The 22,445-nt window shown below is 36.4% G+C and overlaps 1 protein-coding gene across 2 annotated transcripts; it reads right to left on the minus strand.

Moving 5' to 3' along the window:
- Window positions 1-13,695: 13,695 nt before the first annotated feature.
- Window positions 13,696-20,582, minus strand: KTF1 (kow domain-containing transcription factor 1). Of its 2 annotated transcripts, none has more exons than XM_078981659.1 (20): window positions 20,273-20,582; window positions 19,067-19,320; window positions 18,824-18,979; window positions 18,545-18,703; window positions 18,381-18,470; window positions 18,234-18,301; window positions 17,818-18,150; window positions 17,689-17,740; window positions 17,439-17,594; window positions 17,184-17,327; window positions 16,986-17,088; window positions 16,744-16,884; window positions 16,595-16,649; window positions 16,453-16,511; window positions 16,280-16,358; window positions 16,138-16,174; window positions 16,003-16,063; window positions 14,147-15,922; window positions 13,964-14,073; window positions 13,696-13,888 (listed from the first exon to the last, which is right to left on the minus strand). In XM_078981659.1, exons 1-19 carry the CDS (start codon window positions 20,451-20,453, stop codon window positions 13,976-13,978), a joined length of 4,002 nt encoding a protein of 1,333 aa, XP_078837785.1. In that variant the 5' UTR covers window positions 20,454-20,582; the 3' UTR covers window positions 13,696-13,888; window positions 13,964-13,975. The 2 variants fall into 2 exon arrangements, with proteins under 2 accessions (XP_078837785.1, XP_078837784.1); XM_078981658.1 differs by having other exon boundaries at window positions 13,964-14,076.
- Window positions 20,583-22,445: the final 1,863 nt, after the last annotated feature.

The following is a 22,445-nucleotide window of genomic DNA, read 5'->3' on the forward strand; positions in this document are numbered from 1 at the left end:
CCTACCTTTTTTTATGTATGGTCCCTTGATGTGGTTAACTCATAATATGTTGCATTTTCTGAACATTTTGCTTTGAAAAAAAGGAGGGGGATGCTATAAATTTAGATAAAACATCTACATCATAGCCGTTAAAGATCTCTATTTTAATCTTAAGATCTTACAATCAAAAAATTAAAAAACAATCATGGTCATTTTAGGATCCATTTAAAGCAAGATTTATTATGAAAAAACCCGACTAGGATATTAAGATTTTAAACCGATATGATACTATCTCTTTAGTTATTATATTTAGTTATTATATAGACGAGATTTAAGAATTTGTTCAAACAATATGAAATTAGACAAAAAGTGTCACAGAGTATAACCATTTAACAAGAGGCAAAATGAGTCACCGATTTCATCCATTATTCTTGGATTAGATAGAACATCAAGACACTTGTATTAGAGTAAATTACAAGAATGATACCTATGGTTTAGGGTAATTTGTATGTTTGGTCCCTATTTATTTTTTTAACTCAGAAAGGTCGAAAGGTCCCTAATGTTTGTTTTTATTATCCTTATTTTACATAAAAAGACTATTTTATCATTGATTTTTTAATTTATTTAAAGGGTAAATTACACGGATGGTCCATGTGGTTTAGGGTAATATGCGTGGTTTGTCCCTATAAAGATTTTTTAACTCGGACCATCCCTGATGTATGTGTTTGTTGCGATTTCGGTCCCTGACCAACATGAAAAGACCATTATACCCTTATAGATTATTTTAACTTATTGCTATTTTGTAACTTAATTATTATAAGATTTTTTTTATAATTGTGGGCCCCACTCATTATTTTCTTCCTTCATCATCACCTCCAGGAACTCGACACCCCTCCTTCATCGGTACCCACTCCGGCGCCATCCCTTCCATTGCCCCTGAAACTACCACCATCGTGTGCCTGAAACAACCACCACCGATCTGCGTTTTTTTTTTTTTTTTTGTTGCTATGAACTTCCCTGAAACAATCGATCTTCAAAAACTAAAATCAGAGGAATCCATCGATGGTGGTGGTGGCTCCTCCTCCATAAATGAATCCCCAAACAAAAATCAGAAGAAACACAAAATCAAACTGATGCAGAATCAGACGAACATCAAATGAAAGCAAAATCGAACTTGAGAAAATCAAACCAGAATCCAAAAATCAAAATTGAACTGGATTAAACAACAAAAAACGTGATAGAGTTCGTATAAGATGTTGGATATAGTGTGGTTTTCTTTCTTCCAGAGTAAATTGAAGATGTTGGCGAAGATAGCGAAGATGCTAGCGGCATCGATGGTGTTCCGACTTCAGGGGTAAAGGTTAGTTCACCGGAGTTGAGAGATGGAGAAGAATGAGGATAGATTTTTTGGTTTTGATTTCGGTTCATGAGAAATACCCAAATTTGCGCGGCGACGAGATGTATCATACATTGCACGTTCCTTCGATGACCAAAATTTGTTGATTTTCGTTGCCATGTGTTTTTTCAGGTAAACGTTATTTCTCCGGTGAAGAGAGGGTTTGATTGGTTGGTGTGTGTCAGCGATTTAGTGATGTCGCCAGAGTTGGGATGACGGAATCGAAGATGGGAGAAAGGTCGAGGGAAGAAGAAGGGTGAAGGGGGCAATGAGGGAGGGATCCACATATTTTTTATTTAAATAACATATTAAATAAATAAACAAATAAAATTTAATTAAAAAAGAAATGGATAAAGGTAAATTAGTTTTTTTTAGAACGGACAGGAACCAAGCGTGCAACAAAATATAAAGTATGGACGGTCCGAGTTAAAAAAAAGTTGTTAGGGACCAACCACGCAGATTACCCTAAACCACAGGGATCATCCGTGTAATTTACCCTTATTTAAATAAATACACCCTAACCCCACCCTCTCAACATATCTTACCCCATCATTTTTTCCTATATAAATAATAGTATATTTAGGTAACATACGGACCAAGCACGTAACAAAAACAAACAGTAGGGACCAAACGTGTAACAAAAACAAATAGTATGGACATTTCGTGTTAAAAAAATAAGTTAGAGACCAAACGTGCAAATTACTCCAAACCATAGGGGCCGTTCGTATAATTTGCTCCTTATATTATTTCCTTTATGATTTTATTTCTTTTAAGTGTTTTGAGTTTAACGTGAGTTAAATCTACATTACCCTCTTGCAATAAGAGTTTAATAATTCAATTTTCCAATACATATACATAAAGTTTCGAATCTACCTTTAAATATATGATGTTTTAGTGAATCAACCATCAGGGAGTGGAGATTATGGACATGGTGAGTGTATCTTTGTCAAAGTGGATTAAACTCTTGGCAGAGAGTCTTAACTATTATAATTACTTGTGTTGTTTATCCTTTCCTAAACTCTTACATATTCAACATCTATATCTGAGTGTATCTTTGTAATAGTTTGTCAGAAGAATGTTGTTTCGAATGTACTTTACAGTTAACTTTTATATAAATCAAAGTGCAGAGTTTATATGGATATAATGTAGTTGTGTGATGGGGTTTGTTACATCCTTTTGATCTAGCTTGTTGTGATGGACTTGATTGGTATATATAGTTAAACTTATTATGTTTGTTCATAATATGTATAATACAATCTGCGGTGATCACAGAAATTAGGAGATTTAAGATAGGAATGTTGGTTGAGTAACATTTTTTTTTGTTCTTTTGATATCAGCTTAAGAAGATAGAATGTGGGTGGTCCTGGTTGCATTTTTATATCAACAAGTCCATTTCAATCGTCTTTAAATACTCGTTTGGTTTTATAGCGTCTGACGTCAAAATAAACATGGGATGTTCCTGTCTAGGAGATGTTTCAAACCGTCCAATTTCAATTTTATACAACTTTTTATCGAATCTTTATGTCTCTATGTATATCTTACTTTTCTTTTTCATTTTTTCTTTTTGTTTTTTCCTTTTCAATTTTATATTTGAGTCGACTTGTAGTTTCATCTGGCTGTTGATATTGTGAGCCTAAACTACCACAAAATCCCATCATTTACACCATTTTTTTATACTACATAAATTATTTCATATTCTGGTGTAAAATATATGTTATTTTTTTACAATAAAATGATATTAAACTTTCATATGACAAGTGTTAGGTTTATATATTTTTACTTTATTTAATTTATTGGTTATATCTTAAATGTAATAATATTAGCCCATCACTTGTAATATTAGACCATCTCATATGGTCACAGTGAAGATGCTTGTGGTTGATGTGTCCACGAACCACGATTGTGCACACTATCTCATCGGTTTGTGGTGGGGCGTTGTTGTCGTCGATTGTAGTGGGGATGACGGAAGAGGACAACCAATGGTATTCGAATACCATTTCCAACGGTCAAAATGTTAAAAAATAAAAAAATAAAATAAGAAGTTTTACTTATATAACACAGCATCTAAACACCATATTTTCAAACAATTCATCTCTGTATACATTCTAAAAAATCATATTTATGGATTTTTTTTTACAAATTTTGATTCGGATGACGATGGAGAATTTATCTCAACGTTCTTCAATGTTGTTGTAACATCTTGTTTCCTGTTATTTATGTATGTGGGTCGGAAGTCGATTGTGTAAGGCTTTGGGTCTTAAGGAGGCAAAGTTTAATCCTTATGAAATGAGGTAATGTTTGTTAAGAGATTTAACCATTGAATTGTGTTTTAGGTCAAAGGGTAGAAAGGGAAAAGTTATAGATCGGGTTCTTGCATGAAATATGTATTTTTGTTTGAGAATTTTTTTTAGTCCAATATATTTAGATAATATTGTAGATCTCTTCAATACCTTTTCGTGGATATAAAGAACATCGAAAACGGAGTTGAAACAAAGAAATTACAACCATTTGAAGTTAGGACGATTTTTGGGTCAGTCGTTGAGTATGCCTGAGTACGCTGGGCGTAAATTAAGTACACGATCAATGCCCAAACTCTATTTTCGTGGTTTGAGCCCTATTTGAGCTTCTTAACTCCCCCAAACAATGACGAACCTTAGTGGATCCCAGGGGTCCCGGGCCACTGCTCCGATTCCGACACGTAGTTTAAAAAAAATTAATTTTTTTATGTTTTTCTATTAGGTGCACCGGTTTAAAATACGAGTGCCACTACTAATTTAGATTTTTTCGAAAAAAAAAAAAAAGTTAGTGTCATCCCTACTAAAACATTTTATGTCCACCACTGCCCCAAAACCCATTAAATTCTAAGTCTCCACCTCTTCAACACCCTCTCTTGAAACTCTAACCCTAGATTGAGCCTTGTGATAAATAAGAATGTGTTTTAAGTGCTTTGGAGTGTTTTTGGTGCGCTTTGGAGAAGAAGAAACTTATTGAAGAGGTGTTGGTTGCATTGGAGCTTGTAGATTCAGACTTTGTTCACCTTAATCTTTCTTCTAGATATATAAAATTTGAATCTTGATGATGAAATTGTTAGATCTAGCTGGTTTTAAGTTTTATGAGCTTTTGGTCACCTTAAGTGCATAAAGTTTAGATCTTGAAAGTTTGTGACCTTGTTATGGATAAAGTTGAAAATTTTATCCATCTAAACATCATTTTGATTTAGATCTGAAGAGTGGAGACTTTGACTTAATGGCAGTCATATGGCAGTCAGAGTAGATACGTCAAACACGACAGTCGCTCAGAGCGATGGCGACGGCGACATCGCAGCAACATAAAAGATGGAGAAGAAGAGGTGTTCGACCTCTAACCGGAACAACAACAACGACAGTCATAGCGTCCAATGATGGCTTCGTCTTCAACGAAAATGGTACAACGGTGGTTGGTTGGTGGTGCAAGACTGTGACGAGGATGATGGCGGCGACAACTAGGAGTGAGGAGGGGATAAGGTGGTAGCTGAAGGATGATTTTGGGTTAGGGTTTCAAGTGTATGCGACGAGGGGAAGGGAGTAATGAGGGATTCTAAGTCCCGTCTCCATCTTAAACTTCATACCATTTTGACAATTACGGCCCTTCCCCCTCTATTCCTTTCAATTCAAGCCCACAATTTACAAAACAGCCCCTGACTTTCGGATTTCATAACAATTCAAGTCCAAAAGTTACAATATAAATCCCAATTTCCAGAAATTGTAACATTTAACTCCTTATGGCTAACACTAATGAATTATTATGGATTTAGGGCTACGATAAAATAAAATAAAAATATAATCTACATCTCAAGGTTTTAGGGTTTATTGTTTATTTACTTATTTTATTTTAAACGGAATGTTATAGTTTCCTTCACGGTATCTGTGGGTCCAAGGCACCAATGGTGGCCAACTAGTTTATGTTGTAGTATGATGGTTGACTTCGTGACAATTGTCGGTTATGCCTATGTTTGATTGATGACTCTGTGATTTTTGTTATGATATTATGTGGTAATAGTATGGGTGAAATAGACTCGGTATCCTGTTGAAATAGACTGAAGGGGATTGCAAGCACCAATATATGCTTGATAGTATCCGGTTGAAATAGACCGAAGGGTTAGGCAAGCACCCATATATGCTTGATAGTATCCGATTGAAATAGGCCAAATGGGTAGGCTGTAACATCCCGAACTTCGCAAGTAAATTTCAAATCCCTCCTCTTTTTCAAGTTCCCAATTGTAGCCCCCTAGGATGTTTGAGTTGGGCCATGAGAAGTATAAGGACTAAAGTTGCCACTTTGAATCAAGAGGGAGTACGTTGAGCATGCATAAGGGTACGCTGAGCGTACTTGGTGCGTCCTAGTACGCTGGGCGTACACTAATGTACGTCGGGCGTACTAATGACTGGAGAAAACCCTAATATTTAGGGATTGGGGGCTATATAAACACCCTTATGGATCATTTCCCCTGATTATCCTCAGCCTCCACATCCTACATTCGTCCTTCCTCAAACCCTAGCTCTTCTTTGTGGGTTTAAGCTTGATTCGTGTGTTTTGGATGTTTCAAGAAAAGATCATTGCATTCAAGTGTTGGAGAAGAAGATCAAGTTCATAGATCTGAAGTTAGTTTGTGTACAAGAAGCTCCTAAAGGTATAAAGCTCAAAACTTTATGCACATATGCTTAGATCTAATCATTTTACTTTATTAGAGGCATCTTTTGTCCTAAAAGCCATAAAGTGATGTATTTTGTGATATGAACATAAAGAGTTGTCCTTCCAGGCTCTTGAGGGGACTTTGAGTGATAAAAATCGGGTCCCATTAGCTATAAGTTCCCCATGCAAGAGGAATAAGGTCTTAATGGATTAAGACCAAGCATTTAGGACCTTATGGACGTCCAAAGTGAAAAAGTCGTGACTTTATGGACCCTGGGCATGTTAGGTCTCTGGATCTGAGATTTGAATTTAACTGCTTAAGTCATTAAGCACTTAATAAGGTCTTGTCAAGAGATGGAGTACATCCAGCGTAGTTTCGGTACGCTCGGCATACTGGGTCAACCACCGGTGGTCAACCTCTGGTTGAATACGCCCCGCGTACCAGAGGAGTACGCCCCGCATACAACCTCTGTTGGGCCATGGACATTTGGACTTTGGGTTTTAGGTTGTCTTATGGATTAAGGGGTTTGGGGCTTTGTTGAGCTTAACAAATAAGATGTCATGGGCCATTAGTGGTAAGTGGGTCATGGGTTTAGGCCCAATAAGGAGGTTGGGCCCAATTTGGTAAATTGGGCCAAATAGTGGATTATGACTTGGACCATCAAGTTAGGGATTTGGTGTGGGCCTTCGGCCCAACAAAAAGGAATGGACTTAATGAGTAACGAGGAAATTTAGTTAAGGAAATAATGTTGGGTATTAACCAAGTAATTTCATTATGTAACAGTTCGGGATTTCCGGTGAGTAAGCAGCCAGAGATTTACAATATTCCAGCACTACTTACGAGGTGAGTTTCCTCACTATACTAAGGGGTCTAAGGCACCAAGGCCGGCCCATTGGATATGATATCCCAGAAATTGGTAGCATGTTGAGTATGAGTCAGTATTATATGATAGTTACTATGACAATTAGGTAGATCTGTAGGACTACATGTGTTATTATGTGTCTATCTGTATGTGCATTAGTTGTTTTATATGTCAACATATTATGTGGGTGGGTTGAGGGCATTGCTTCGTGCGGTAACCAACAAACCCGTGAGCATTCCAGATATGAGTTGAGGGCCAGGGGCATGCCAGACTTGTATTGTGGGCTCGGTGGCAATCCAGATGTGAGTTGTGGGTCCGGAAGGCAATCCAGTCTGCAAAGTTGTGGACCCAGTTCATGTTGTTATTTGTATATGTGTTCTGTATTGTGTATCGGTATTTTGGGGGACTCACTAAGCCTCGGCTTATAATTTCAGTTTATTGTTTCAGGTACATCAGGGGAGCGCGGCCAATTGATTTTGGGGAACATGATCAGAGACATTGATTTCTATGAATGATTGGTAGCCTTGATTGTAACCATGTCGCGTAGGAAAAATGTCCAACTGCATGTCGCGGTCAATTTACTTGATGAGATATAGGTCAGTTGTCTATATTGCTAGAAGTTGTTACATCTCAGGATTTGTGGGCATATCATTCGTTCTTTGGAGTTGTAGCGTCTAACAATAACCGTAATGTTCTTGGCTAATTCTTTATTTTCAATGATATATTGACCGACAAAGCACCTAACATGTCGTTCATGGTGAACGAGCATTCGTACAAATATGATTACTACATTTTTAATGGGATATACACATATTATTCTATTTTTATGAAGACGTATTTGGTATCCCGAACTGCAAATGCAAAGTTGTTCACAAAAAGACAGCAATATGCTAGAAATGATATAAAGAGGGCATTTGGAGTCCTCAAGCAAACATGACATGCAGTGAAATATGCTACATGACTTAGGGATGTTGATAAAATTAAACGAATGATATATGCATGTATTATAATGCATAATATGTTTATTGAACGTCAAGGTAGAGCGATTTGCACGTATGATCCGAACAACATAGTTAACCTGATTGAAGAGTTTATACTTGAAACCACTGGATTTTTAGCACGAGTAATTGACATTCATAACAGTTAAACATGTTTTAATCTTCGAGAAGATGTTGCGGGGCAATAGTACCAAGGGTTGAGTAGTGTCAGGATTTAAACATGTGTCAATAGATTATCCATCATATCTTCCCGAATCCTCTTAATTTTATAGGTGTTTTCGTGGTTTAATGTTTGATTTTTTTTAATTCAACATCTAGTTTTTTGATCTTTAGAAAACAATCCAACAATACTTAAATATAGTACCATTAAAAATATGTATAGCAATATATATATATATATATATATATATATATATATATATATATATATATATATATATATTAAAGTTATGAAAGATTTTAACAGTAAACTGCTTCTTTTTTTTTTGTCAATTTTGGTCCTCCTTGAATTAAATTGTTTGAATCAATTTTACCCTTCACCTTTATACTTTTGTTCACAAACAACCCTTTCACTTTCGTTTGAATTTTTCATAACCCTCGTCTTTTATTACATATTATTAGTATTTAGTCATATTAATATTTTTTTGGCAGAAATGGTCCCTCTACTATATTTGAGTCATTTTAAAGTTGCTTCATTTTTATCTTTTTTTTTATCCCTTTACTTTCGTTGGTTATTTGTAGCATTGTAGGTTCTTATGTTTTCGTTTAATTGTCACTTTATTATTATTATTATTATTATTATTATTATTATTATTATTATTATTATTATTATTGTTGTTGTTGTTGTTGTTGTTGTTAGACAAAATTACACGATCGGTCCCTGTGGTTTACCAGATTTAACACATTGAGGACAACGATGGAAAACGAAATTACTCTTTTACTCCTAATCCGATTTTTTTTATTAATTTATATTTCTCTTTTTGGTTTTAAATTAATGTTTCATTTATTAGAAAATGTTCACCCAATACCATAAAGTCACCCACCATCTGCCATCACCACTGCCAAAATTACATAAATGGTCCATATGTTTTACTCGTGGTCACAAATTCAGTACCTACTACCTGAAAAGACCAAATTACCCTCATATTAACGGACAAAAACCAACGGTCTATATTTTCCAGATTGGTTTTTCGGCCCCTGTCATACATGGCAATAAAGTTCAATTTGTGAGACCAATTATTTATTTTCCTCATTTATTGCAAGAAATAATGATTATTTCCTTACTTATGTAATTAGATGACATTGTTTATCGTCATTTATTAGATTATCTAAATACAATTCAACATACTACTTTACTTTACAAAGCAATACCTTCCAACCCCGGCAACGCCGGAAAATCCTTTCTAGTTGTAATTAAAGTTTACATTTATCTAGCACAATTATGAAAGCTCTTATAGATGGAAAATAATTTCTACGTCCGTAAGACCCACTTTTTTAACATCATACAAATTGATCTTAGGAATAATATTGGGTATTGGTTTAATGCAAATCAATTTAAAATTTAATTTAACAATTTCATAAACAAAAATAAAAATAAAAATATTTTTCGTATTCGGACTGTTAGTACCATTTCGAAAATGATCTACATATTTTGGATTACGTTCTTCATATTCTAGATTTTTAGTACCATTTCGAAATCAATTGTAATGGGTAATCTATATTTTTGTCCTCTCTACGGAGTGATAGTAATACATTTTAAAGTACTTATATGATTATAATGGCTAAAAGTACATATAACTACAAAAATAAAGTTATTTCGAACTTGTTTCTTGTATTTTGGAATTGTTCTAGACATTTTAAAATACAAAAAATCATGGAATTGTTCTAGACATTTTAAAATACAAAAAATCATTTGTAAACTAAAATGCAAGTAAAACAATAAAACTCGCATGTTTGTTGTTTTTATGGTAGACTTGTATTTTCTATAGTAGACAAATCTAAAATTTGTGTCTGAAACTTTGATAGCAACAGGTTTCGAATTTTAGTTTTCAGAATGCCTAATCCAAAGAAAATAGTTACTTTCATAAAAATTATGGTTATTATTTATAAAAACATCGTAAAATGTGGTTAGATTACTTAGATGTTTGTTTTTTCAAAGCGAAAATTCATCAATTCTGCGGACCACATCTGCAACCCTCTGCAGCTGAAGAGGTGGACCAAACGGTTGCAGCCTATAATAAAAAGTATGTTTGTTCTTTAACATCTACAGATTGTTGTATTGAACTGAAATTTAAATAAAATAACTTAATAAACTGACAAAAGTTCTCAACATCGAAATTTTAATAATTCTAGTCTTAAAACATGTAAAAAACAAAAATATAAAATTTCTAAAAAAATCTTTAAAAAATGTATTTAAAAAAATCAGCTTTATTCTATAAAAAAACTAATTTTAAAAACATAAAAAAGAGAATAATAAAAAATTAAAAAAATATTACAAACGATATCTAAAAAGTTCATAAAAGAATTACACATAATAAAAAAGATGTAACTGAATCTGAAGTGTTCAACTTTTTTGCTTATAAATTTCATGAACGTTGGCCTCATAGACCCAAATTCATAAACCACAACTTTAAGCAACTTTTCTTGGAACAATCGTCTTTTCTCGAATTGGAGTTTTCTATCCATGAGATCAAATTTGTTGTTTGGCATTGTGGTGGGGAAAAAGCACTCAGTCCTAACCGGTATACATTTAAAATCTTAAAAGCAAATTGGGAAACTATTGATGGTGACATCATTCGCTTTGTCAAACACTTTGAATCAACGGGATCTCTTGCACCAGGGTGTAACTCATCAAATATCACTCTCATCCCAAAAGTATCTAATCCATTATCTCTCAGTGATTACAGTCCCATCAGCCTTATAGGATGTATGTATATGGTGGTGGCTAAGTTACTCATAACCAGATTGAAACATGTAATCGGGTCAGTGGTGGATGAAGTTCAGTCGGCATACATTCAAGGTAGATACATACTTGATGATGCTCTGGTAATAAATGAACTATTGGCATGGGCAAAGCAACAAAAGAAAAAAAAATATTCCTATTCAAGGTTGATTTCGAAAAAGCTTTTGACTCAATCAATTTGGGGTATTTGGACTTAGTCATGGATTGGACGAAATTTGGTTGAAAATGGAGGAATCGGATATCGGGTTGCTTATCCTCATCAAAAGCATCCGTTTTGGTGAATTGTGCACCTACTGACGAATTTGCAATATTCAGAGGGGTTCGACAAGGTGATCCACTTTAACCATTCCTCTTCATCTTGGCCATGGAAGGACTAAATATTGCCATCAAGAGTGCTTGTGAAAAATCTCAAATCTGTGGGGTCAAACTACCAAGAGATGGTCCTTCCATCTCACACCTCTTCTACGCTGATGATGCAATTTTTGTTAGGGAATGGGATCGTGAGAGCATCAAAAACTTATCTCGCATCTTGAAATGTTTCCATATTTCTTCTGGGCTAAAAGTCAATTTCTTCAAATCATGCTTATTTGGTGTGTGAATACTGAATGCAATTTTATCTGAGACAGCTCATGTGCGTGGGTGTTTACACGGATCATTTTCATTCACTTACCTGGGGGTTCCGGTGGGTGCTAAGATGGTCCTTCCTATGTTCTACATGTCCCTTTTTAGAGCTCCACAGGGCATCATAGACCAACTTGACAATATCAAGCGGAGATTCTTATGGGGGGTGATGAGCTTAAAAGGAAAATATATTGGGTTATTTGGTCAAAAATCATTGCGCCAAAATCAGATGGGGGTCTTGGTGTTGGCTCCTTACTCGCTCAAAACATTGCACTACTAATCAAATAGTGGTGGAGGCTCATGAACGAAAATGGTAGTCTTTGGAAAGAAGTCATTGTGAGCATTCATAATTTACACAATAAACTGACTTCATACATTGCAAGGAAATCATTAAATGGAGTGTGGTTAAATATCTCCAAAGCGGTCAGGTCCATTGAAAAGCTCCAGATCGACTGTAATGACATTTTTACCCTTAACCCTAGTTCGCATGTCAAATTTCTATTCTGGAAAGACTCATGGTGCAACTATACTCTGTTTCATCTTAAATTTCCACACTTATACTCGCTAGAATCATAAAAAAAATTGTCAATTGGGGGGACAGACTTTCCAGCATCGGTTTTTCATGGATGTGGAGATTCGAACCATCAGGTCCTGATGAATTAAATGAACTATTGCAGCTATATAACGATATTGGGAATATGAATACGGGAAAAAAAATTCCAAATTCGGTTTCAGATTCCCTCTTAATACTAGTGGTGAATATATTGTGAAAATTATAAGGAAGCTCTTGGAGTCTAAACTGATTCCATACAAAGGGAAGTCAATCTGATGGTCAAAGATAACTCCTCTAAAGGTGCGTTGTTTCATATGGAAGACGATATTAGTCAGAATTTCAGTCGCAGAAAACTTGGCAATAAGGGGAATTAATACTCCATGCTCATTGTGTCCCATGTGCAATGTGAGCATTCTAGATTGGTGCAACATTGGATATTCAAATGGTGTGGTATGGGTGACATATCGTTCTCAAATATTAGAGAATTCATTGATTTTGCGATTGTTTGGGAAAACTACCATAAAAAGAAAGACATTTTAATCATGGTGTTTTACTGCACTATTTGGAATGTTTGGTTATCCAGAAACGAGAAGATCTTCAAACGAATTAGTATGAATCCCATAAGAATCGCTGACAACATAATCTCACTTTCCTATGTATGGTGCAAGCATAGAGGTGGCGCAGGCTGTGGAAACTGGGCAGAATGGAGTGCATCGCCTTTCATGCATTTGTTATCTTAATTCGTTTATTCTAATGTTTGGTTTGTTCTTTTTTATTCCTTTTTTTGTTACATGGGACTCATTGTAGTTTCTTGCTATGAGAGTACCCTATCACTTTTAATGATATTTGTCTTTCCAAAAATAAAATAAAAAATTGAAAATATTATCAATAGTAAAAAATTAAAAAACAGATTTTTTTTTCAAATCAAGTTATAAAAATTTATGAAAACTACAAAAAAAATTATATCAAATCCATAAATCAAAGTTAAAATAAATAAATACATAATAATAATAATATCTACATTTTATAACAAGTAATTTATACCAAAGTTCTAAAAAAACATTTGGAAAAAATAAAAGTTTAAACCATTTGACAATCGCGCTAATGTCAATCCATTTTCTTCCATTTATTTCTATTCCAAATCAAGGATTAAAGAATCCCTTGATCCAAATCATAGAACTATCCATACGTTGTTAAATCGAAATAAAGAATCTCAATCTTTGATAATTTTGTCATCATCCAATTGTTTTCCCAATGTGATAAAAGAATCAATCAAAAAAAACCCCTAATTCCAATTAGGAATTCGTTGGACCCGGGTTTTCCAATTTATAATTACCATAAGTCTTCCAAACAATGATATACAGTAAATAGTACTATCGGTTTGATATGGTCCATGGTGTCAGACTTATTGATGTAGAAAAGCCGACATTGATAAAGCAGGCAGTTAGACAATATCATCAAATTTGTATAAATGTAACAAAAGATGTTAATCTTATTCTTGGATAGATGTGTTATTTCCATTTTTTTTCTCTCAAATTTAATCTACTCCTGAATTTACCACCAGACTTGTCAACGAGGGAGTACAACACCTCATACCAAGATCAGGTGACTCGTCCACATAGAGTAGACTATTTCACTAAACAACTAAACCATGATTCAAAGCAATAATGGCAAATTAGAAACATGCATACATTTAAACAAGCAAGTTTCATCATCCATAAATAAATTCAAAACACACCTAGAAGAAAGACTTGATCAAAACCAAATTCCACAACCAGGTTTTAGATATTATGATCTAAAATTCAAGCTAAGCATGAAAATGTAACGTCTTCACCAAACATCCATCTGTAAACATAAAGATTGATTGGGGTGTGAGTTAAATACGTATATATAATAAATGAAAAGGATTAGGCAGCTGACCTGTTAAACTTGTTATGACCATCCTCCCTTCTTCCAGCCACCACTTCCTTCTGCTGCTGCATCATCCTTCTTATTAGAACCCCATCCTCCTCCTCCTCCTCCTCCTCCTCCTGCTGCACCATCAAAAATAGATATTATAAGTTGCTTGATAGAAAACAAATCTATGAAAGGTTACAAAATCACCTGTTTGATCGTCACCACCACCGCCCCAGCCGCTTCCTTGTGCGTCAGAAGTCTTTGAACTACCACCCCAACCTCCTCCTGCACCACCACCACCACCACCCCATCCACTTCCTTGTGCATCACCTTTCTTCTCACCTGCATCTGAGGCTTGCTTGCTTCCCCAACCACCCCCTGTTTGATTACCACTGCTCCAACCAGTTGATTGGGTACCTCCTGAAGACCCCCAACCACCACCACCACCAAAGCCTCCGCCTCCGCCACCGCCACCTTGTGGGCATTCCCGAGACATATGACCGCTTTCACCACACTTGTAGCAACTTCTGCCACCACCGCCACCGCCACCGCCACCGCCCCCACCCTGAGGGCATTCTCTAGACATATGTCCACTCTCGCCACACTTGTAGCAAGTTCTGCCACCTCCACCTCCACCACCACCCCCGCCCTGGGGGCATTCCCGAGACATATGCCCTGTCTCACCACATTTGAAACAACTTTTTGGGCCACCCCCACCACCACCCCCGCCACCCTGAGGACATTCCCTAGACATATGCCCACTCTCTCCACATTTGAAACAAGATTTTGGGCCGCCGCCGCCACCACCACCCCCGCCGCCCTGAGGGCATTCCCTGGACATATGCCCACTCTCACCACATTTGTAGCAATTTCTGCCACCTCCACCTCCACCCCCACCGCCCTGGGGGCATTCCCTAGACATATGCCCACTCTCACCACACTTGTAGCAGTTTCCGCCACCGCCGCCACCACCCTGAGGGCATTCTCTAGACATATGCCCCGATTCACCACACTTGTAGCAACTTCTGCCACCGCCGCCACCTCCACCGCCACCCTGGGGGCATTCTCGAGACATATGCCCCGACTCACCACATTTAAAGCAAGACTTCCCGCCACCTCCACCGCCACCCTGTGGGCACTCCCGAGACATGTGCCCAGACTCACCACACTTAAAACAGCCACCACCGCCACGGCCTCCTTGGCTACCACCTCTGCCACCACCACCACCTCCATCCTGCTTGCTCCAAGAAGATCCACCATCTTGATTACCCCATGAAGACCCCCCTCCACCACCTGCCTTACCCCATGATGATCCCCCTTCATCTTTTTTACTACCCCAACCAGATCCACCATCAGCTTCTTTGTCAGCACTTCCCCCCCACTTTCCAGATTCACCCCCGGTCACAGACACACTTTTCCCCCAACCACCACCAGCCCCAGCCCCACCTTCATCTGAAACCTTCTTACCCAATGAAGATCCCCCGGTATCTTCATCCTTTTTCGTGGCGGCACCCCATCCACCACTTCCAGTTGCAGGAGCTGAGCCCCAAGCTGATTTCCCTGCACCATCGTTACTGCCACCAGCATTGGCCCCCCATCCACCAGTTTCAGTTACAGGTGCAGCAGCAGCAGCAGCTGATCCCCAAGCTGACTTCCCTGCACCATCGTTACTGCCACCAGCACTGGCACCCCATCCACCAGTTTCAGTTGCAGGTGCAGCTGCAGCAGCTGAGCCCCAGGCTGACTTCCCTTCACCATTGTTACTACCGCCAGCATTACCGCCCCATCCACCAGTTTCAGTGGCAGGTGCAGCAGCTGAACCCCAAGCTGGCTTCTTTTCACTACCAGCAGCAGCAGCAGCCTTTCCCCATCCTCCATCATCAGAATTTTCAGCTTTAGCACCACTTGAACTCGCTCCCCACCCGCCACCAGCTTCTTTCTTTTCACTAGCAGCAGCTGCACCCCATGCAGAGTCTCCACCATCTTCCAGTCATAAAATAAGAAGAATTTAAAACATCACCATATGATTATGATATAACAAGACAAAACATATCGATCCATACCTTTACTGGCATCATTATCCGTGGAACCAAAAGGATTTGCAGAACCGGATTCTGGTTGAAGCTGTACCAAGAAATCAATTATCATATTCATATTACAGAAAGATTTAAAGAAAGTGGATTAAGATCTCAACAAACCGATGAGCCTGCTGCAGGAAAAGGTGCCCAAGAACTCCTACATATACAAAATACTCAAATCATCAGATAAATACATATCAGATATATCTAAGTTGTAAACTTATGTTTGTGTTTCTATACATAAGTTATGTATGATAAAAACCTTTCAGTAGTTTGGCCTCCAGTATTCCACCCTCCACCACCACCTCCAGGCTCAGATGCCGCTCCTCCATCCATCCATCCTTTAAAGCATACAATAGTGTATTAGCCACAGATGACATACAATATCTAAAACAAAGAAAGAAAGATCTTTTAACCATAAATATTATTTCCCACCTTGAGAAGTCCCAGGCTCACCGAGCAAATCAAATGGCTTTGCAGAATCCTGCCCATCCCTTTGGAGAACCAAACAAAATGTCAGGATAGAGTTTAAGGGGTAGCAAATAAAATATAAAGTACAGAGTTTAAACCACCATACCCAGTGGAAACACCAGAACTTTTTCCTTTAACCTCAGCAAGATGCTCAGCTTTAACTGCAGTGCAGACACAATATATTCAGACACAAAAGCATTACCTCCTAAATCCAAAGAAAATCAAAATATAATAAATAAATAAAAAAAAGATCACCTGTCAGAATCTTGTGCTGGGAATCAAGCTTGACAGTGATATCTGAATATCGAATCGCCATGACACGGCACATGTATCCCTTTAGGGGGCCCACACGGATTCTCAATGACTGCCCAACAGAGAAACCTTCTTTATCTTCAACTGCATGCACAGCACAACAGAATCAAAACATTAAGGATATGATCATATCACATGTTTGAAAACCCTTGGCATTAAATGGCAATGAGAGCTTGTAAACTTACAGTTGCGGTTATTATCAATCCCTTCAAAAGGTTTCTTAGGTGATAAAGGGGACTTGGGTGATGATGGGACATCATCAAAACCAGAGCCACCTGATTTACCACCCTGCAAAACATAAATATTTTTTTTAATAATATTGAAGAAAGAACAGTTACAATGCCAAATATATATAGTAATCTATGATCAAGTGATCAACTAACCTTTCCTTTATAAGAATCCATAGAAGATGCCATCTTTTCACAGATCTGTGCCTTAGCACAAAAGTAACCACAATTTTCTTGTAGATTTTCATCATATACAAACACAACTCCTTTGTATATTTGCTTGACAATTCCTCGTTTATCCTGCAAGGTTTACCCAAACCAACAGATGCTTCATACATAATAAAATACATTATACATTTCAAGTCTAACTTTGATGATAACAAACTTGAAACTTTTAAAATAAGAACAAACCTCTAGTGGACCTTCCAAGACCCTCACAGTGTCATTCATATATATGATCTTTTTATGTTGATCCAAGGCATTGAATTTCTTATCAAAATCAGCCTTCTTTAACAAACGAGCTTCAACTGCCACTACCACCATCCGTTCTGTACCTTCCTCCAAAATCTGGAAATAAAATGTTGATATCATAAATAAATAAAAAAACAAGAAACCAAATCAACAGTCAAAAGAAGAGTGATTATAAATATAACATTATAACCTTAATGCGGTCATCCTTCTCTCTCCCAATTACAATCCCAAATGACTTGCGACTGAAAACAAAATTACAAAAAACGTATAAAGAAACAAAAAAATAGATAATGAAGGAGAACAGATCAGATAGTTATACCCATGGAACACAAGATCAGGAACTTCAAAACTATTCTCCATGCTGGAGCTCCCCTCTCCTTTTTCACCTGTTTTATCGTTATTTACTGTTTGTTTTTTCTTTTTACGTTCACCAAAAAGTCCAGTGAGCCACTCTACATCATTGGATTCTTCTTTATTGGCAGGCATAAACTTTATAAGCTCAGCTTCAGTAGGCCTGACATCCCAGAAACTCAATGAATCCAATGGCACTTTTTTGTAAAGATAACCATCTTTCAGTGTCATTCCATCAAAAACCTCATATGTATCTCCAGTTTGACGATCATGTCTATATTGAACTAGTGGTCGATATGCCCTACACAAAATGAAAGAGATAGATTGATGAATAGGTGTCACTCAAAAATGTATAGATATCAGAAAGAAAAGCAAGTGTTGTACTCAAGTTCACTGGAAGGAATCAATCTAGGAGCTGGTATTGTTTTCTTCTTCCCATTAACTCCTCCACCCTATAAACAAACAAAAAGATTACATTACTTGATGATAACAGAAAACTTATAATTGTAACAATAGTGAAAAGTTCATTACAAATTTTTCAGCAACAGCTTCTAGGTCTATTCTTGGGACAAGCTTAACAGTAACTTTCTTCTGAGCTCCAGTCACATTCACACTCACAACCTGCATTCATGTGACTAGACAATGAACACCTAATTCATATAGAAAATAGAAATGTAGGTTAGACAGAAATGTACCTGTGCTAGATCTCCCTTGTATTTCCCATTTTTCACACGAGCCCAGGTGTCCACTTTTACACCACTGTATGTGCTTCGAACAGAGAACAAATGTGGAACATCAGAAGCTGGAATACGAGCCACTCGGCTTGGATATATATTGCAAAGACCTTTACATGCCTGTATTAAGAGGGAAATTTAAACAATCAATTCGATGAACAATAACAAGCTTGCAAGATATATATATAAAAAGATAGACATACATGTAATAACAGAACAAAGAAAACTAGTCAAACGCACCTCATTAATATCAGATTGCTTTTCAGCTTCAATGTAAATAAAGCCCTTCACATGCTCAACAGCAAATGCAGAAACTATTTGTAGTTTAGTTCCAAGAGCCTTCAAGTCAACATACTTCTGCATGAGGCAAAAAGCCGAATGTCTTTCCCTTCCAACCTACAGTTGATGTTGTTCAAAAATGACATTAACTAGGGCCTAAACACAAGTTGACAAGCTGAAAAGATTAGCTACAGAAAAAAATACCATGCATTTGACTTTCCAGATTGTTGGATCCTTTGAATATAACATATATGTGTTCTTTTCATCCGACTTTGGAGCTTCAGTAGTTTGGTCTTCTGCGTATCTAACAAAAGTAGAACCTGGTTTATAACGCTCTTCTAAGATTTTCTCCATCTCATCTTCATCCATCTCCTCTTCTTTAGGAAAAAAGGGAATGTTAGGAGTCTTTGGTTCAGCCTTGACTTCGATATCTGGGCCAAAGTCATCTTCAAGAAACACTACAGAAGCAAAGAAACAATAAGTAAATTTAACATGAGACAATTAGACAGTAAGAAATCTAAGAAAAGTATAAACAAAAACATTAAGATCTAATATAAATGCTGAGTGCTGACAAAATACTAATGCTGTTGCAATCCTAGCATCACAAAACAAAGTACAGGTGGTCCATCGTACATGTGTTTCAATTTAAAGAGGTGATGAGATTTTCTTAAAACAAATTCATGTATGATATCCATACAGTCAGAGGTATACAAAACAAATTCATCAATAAATATTAACAAAAAACAGAAACTACATTGTATGAAAATTAGTGTGTTTTCAAACTAAAGAGGTGATGAGATTTTCTTAAAACAAGTCCAAGTATGTTAATTATACAGGCAGAAGTATACAAAACAAATTCATCAATAAATATTAACAAAAAACAAAAACTACATTGTAGGAAAATTAGTGTTCCACATCACTGCTACAAATTTGCACTTTTGCAGCAAGTGAGAAGTAAACCGATGATGATCGGAAATGGTAGAAGTGTTTGTTTGTAACAAAATAAATTTCACATGCAACCCTAAAATAAACCCCGTCTCTACTACAGGTTTGCAGCAAGTGAGCTACAATTACCCGTATATAAGTCATGAAACGAGAAATAAACCATATTCATTAAGTTACATCATATTAGTCGAAAAGTGATGATGATCGGAAATAGTAGAAATGTATACTTCCGAACAACAAAATAAAGTTCCCATCAAAACCCTCCGAACAACAAAATAATTTTTCCATGAAACCCTAATAGCTAGACACATTCCATCAAATACCACCATATCGAAACCATTAGTACCAAAACCCGCTTTAAAACGAAAAGATAAACCCTAAACTTTAACAAATCACGAATTAACCCTAAAATGTAACAAAACTGCAGACGATGACGATGATCGGAAGAGTTTTTAATGTTTATACCGTCATTTATAAAAACGTCATCGTCACTAGAATCGCTCTCCTCGTTTTCGAAAGCGGCGTCCTCGAAGAACTGGAGGACATTGAGGTTTTTTCTCTTCCGGTAAGCGGATTTATCGTCTCCGTCGTGTTTCCGTTTCCCTGATGAATAATCATCAGCGATCCCTTTACCCTTATCCGCCATTTTTCTTCTTCAATTGACAGATTTCAAGGGTTTTCGCCCGAAATTTTGAGAGATGAGAGAGTGAGCTATGAAAGGGGTTTCTGGCTTTCTGCATTCATTTTGCTGTGAAGTTGCGTTTGGAAAGAGAGTGTAGTACTATTTATTAGGTAGTACCAGGTTTTTTGTTTTTACATTTGGGCATCAAAACTACACATATTTCTAGTTTGTTACAGGATTTGGTGATTTATTTTCAATGTTGTCCTTTTATGGAATCAACTTCCTATATAATATGTTTGCCAAATTGCTTTTGTATTAATTGTGCCCATGATCATTTATCGGTTTTATTTATTTTTACTACGATTCAATGAAAATAATGTAATTGATATTGTAGTAATTTGTAACGTTGTCCTTATGGTATATGTGAATTTGCATATTTAGTCCAAGTTTCAATTTTATTGTAAATATGTCCCTGGTTTTGATTTTTGTTATAAATTCATATATTAACTATGGTTTTGTTTATTTTTTCTGAGTTAAAAGGTTTTCAGTCTACGAGTCATATTTATATAGATGTAAGTTTTAATTTAAAAATAAAATAATAAAAAAAACAAATATATATGTGTTTTTTACTCTCGAATATGTGTAGAGATGATAGAAGATTCTAATAACACGCATATATTTTTAGGTTTCGATCTTCTAAAAAAAACAAACAATCTACGATGGCTAATGTTTGTGCGAGGTCTACACGCCATAAACAAAGAGACCAGGAAGATTTGCAAACAAAAAAAAAACATCATATATGTTACTGTAACGTCCGCATATACGGGTTAATTTGGATTTTATATGATAATTTGTGTTTTTATAAATTTTTATCCAGCATAAGAGACAACACAAGGGTAATATGGTCATTTTTCATTCAGCACAACCATTCAGATAAATAATCAAACAGCATAAACTCAGTCAGATATGGACTCAATCAGCATTTCTAACCCAGTCAGCTTCTAACCCAGTCAGCTCTAACCCAGTCAGAAACTATCAAACGACCCCTTAGTCAATTAAAATAAAATAAATGATAAAAACGACATTTTGATATAAGCTTATTTAGGAAAAATAATCTTAATCAGAGTTATAGTATATGTGACAGGGATTTCGTACATAGAAAGAACTTTGAAATTCGCCTTCATATAAAAAGTTATGCTTCTTCGAAGTTTTGCGATTAACCGACACGAGTATGTGCATCATAAAAAGTCAATTTTAGATAGGTTGCTTATTAGCCTAAGCAACATATAGTAATTGTAAAACCAAGAGCGTGCATATATAGAACGCCATAGTAATTGTAAACGAAAAGCAATCTAAAGGAAAAGTCATAGTAATTATAAAACCGAGAGTGTGCATATAGAGAACGTCCGCATCTGACTTCGTACGAAGAAGTTATGGTTTTTCGAAGTTTCAGTGCAACAGTATGGACATAGAAATCGAAATTTAATTTGGTTGATTGTTAGTCGAAACAATCTAAACGAGAATTGAAGATCTCGTGAATAAGAGTTTTTCGATATAAAGACACTCGATAACAAAATTTGTATGAAGAACTTATGAATTTCGCACGGACTTTAACAGTCTATACCGATCTAAATATGAATTTTATACCTTAATGAAAGTTGTAGAGCTCGTAGAAGGGATTTTCAGGATATAAAAAATGTCGAAATCGGAGCCCGTATGCGAGAGTTATGGTCATTCGACTTCGGGTATCTGTTTTTTCTTGGCACACCACTTTTCTTCATCGTTACCCCCAGTCCTATTGTTGTTGTGGTCGAATTTGGAGTACCTATTTTTCTTGTCGGATCTTGAAGATCCCTCAAACTTCCTCTTATCTCCTACCTCGGCTCTCTTCAGACCCTTATTTCTCTTAATTAGGTTTCAACATTATTAGTTGTCCATACAACGACTTTTAAGGTGGTTGCTTGTTTGATTATTGGACCAAAGTCTGCTGGTAATCAATTAGCAAACTTGTTGACC

Source organism: Lactuca saligna, chromosome 2, assembly GCF_052625555.1.
Source record: "Lactuca saligna cultivar CGN05327 chromosome 2, ASM5262555v1, whole genome shotgun sequence".
NCBI classification, from domain to species: Eukaryota; Viridiplantae; Streptophyta; class Magnoliopsida; order Asterales; family Asteraceae; genus Lactuca; species Lactuca saligna.

Bases quoted from the DNA above. Each gene is read 5' to 3' on its own strand.
- KTF1 (XM_078981658.1), bottom strand. From the start codon at position 20,453: ATGGCGGATAAGGGTAAAGGGATCGCTGATGATTATTCATCAGGGAAA. The intron at 17,089-17,183 runs GTTAGTTGATCA...TATGTTTTGCAG, and splicing joins TGGATTCTTATAAAGGAAAG to GGTGGTAAATCAGGTGGCTC. The intron at 15,923-16,002 runs GTATGGATCGAT...TATGACTGGAAG, and splicing joins GGATAATGATGCCAGTAAAG to ATGGTGGAGACTCTGCATGG.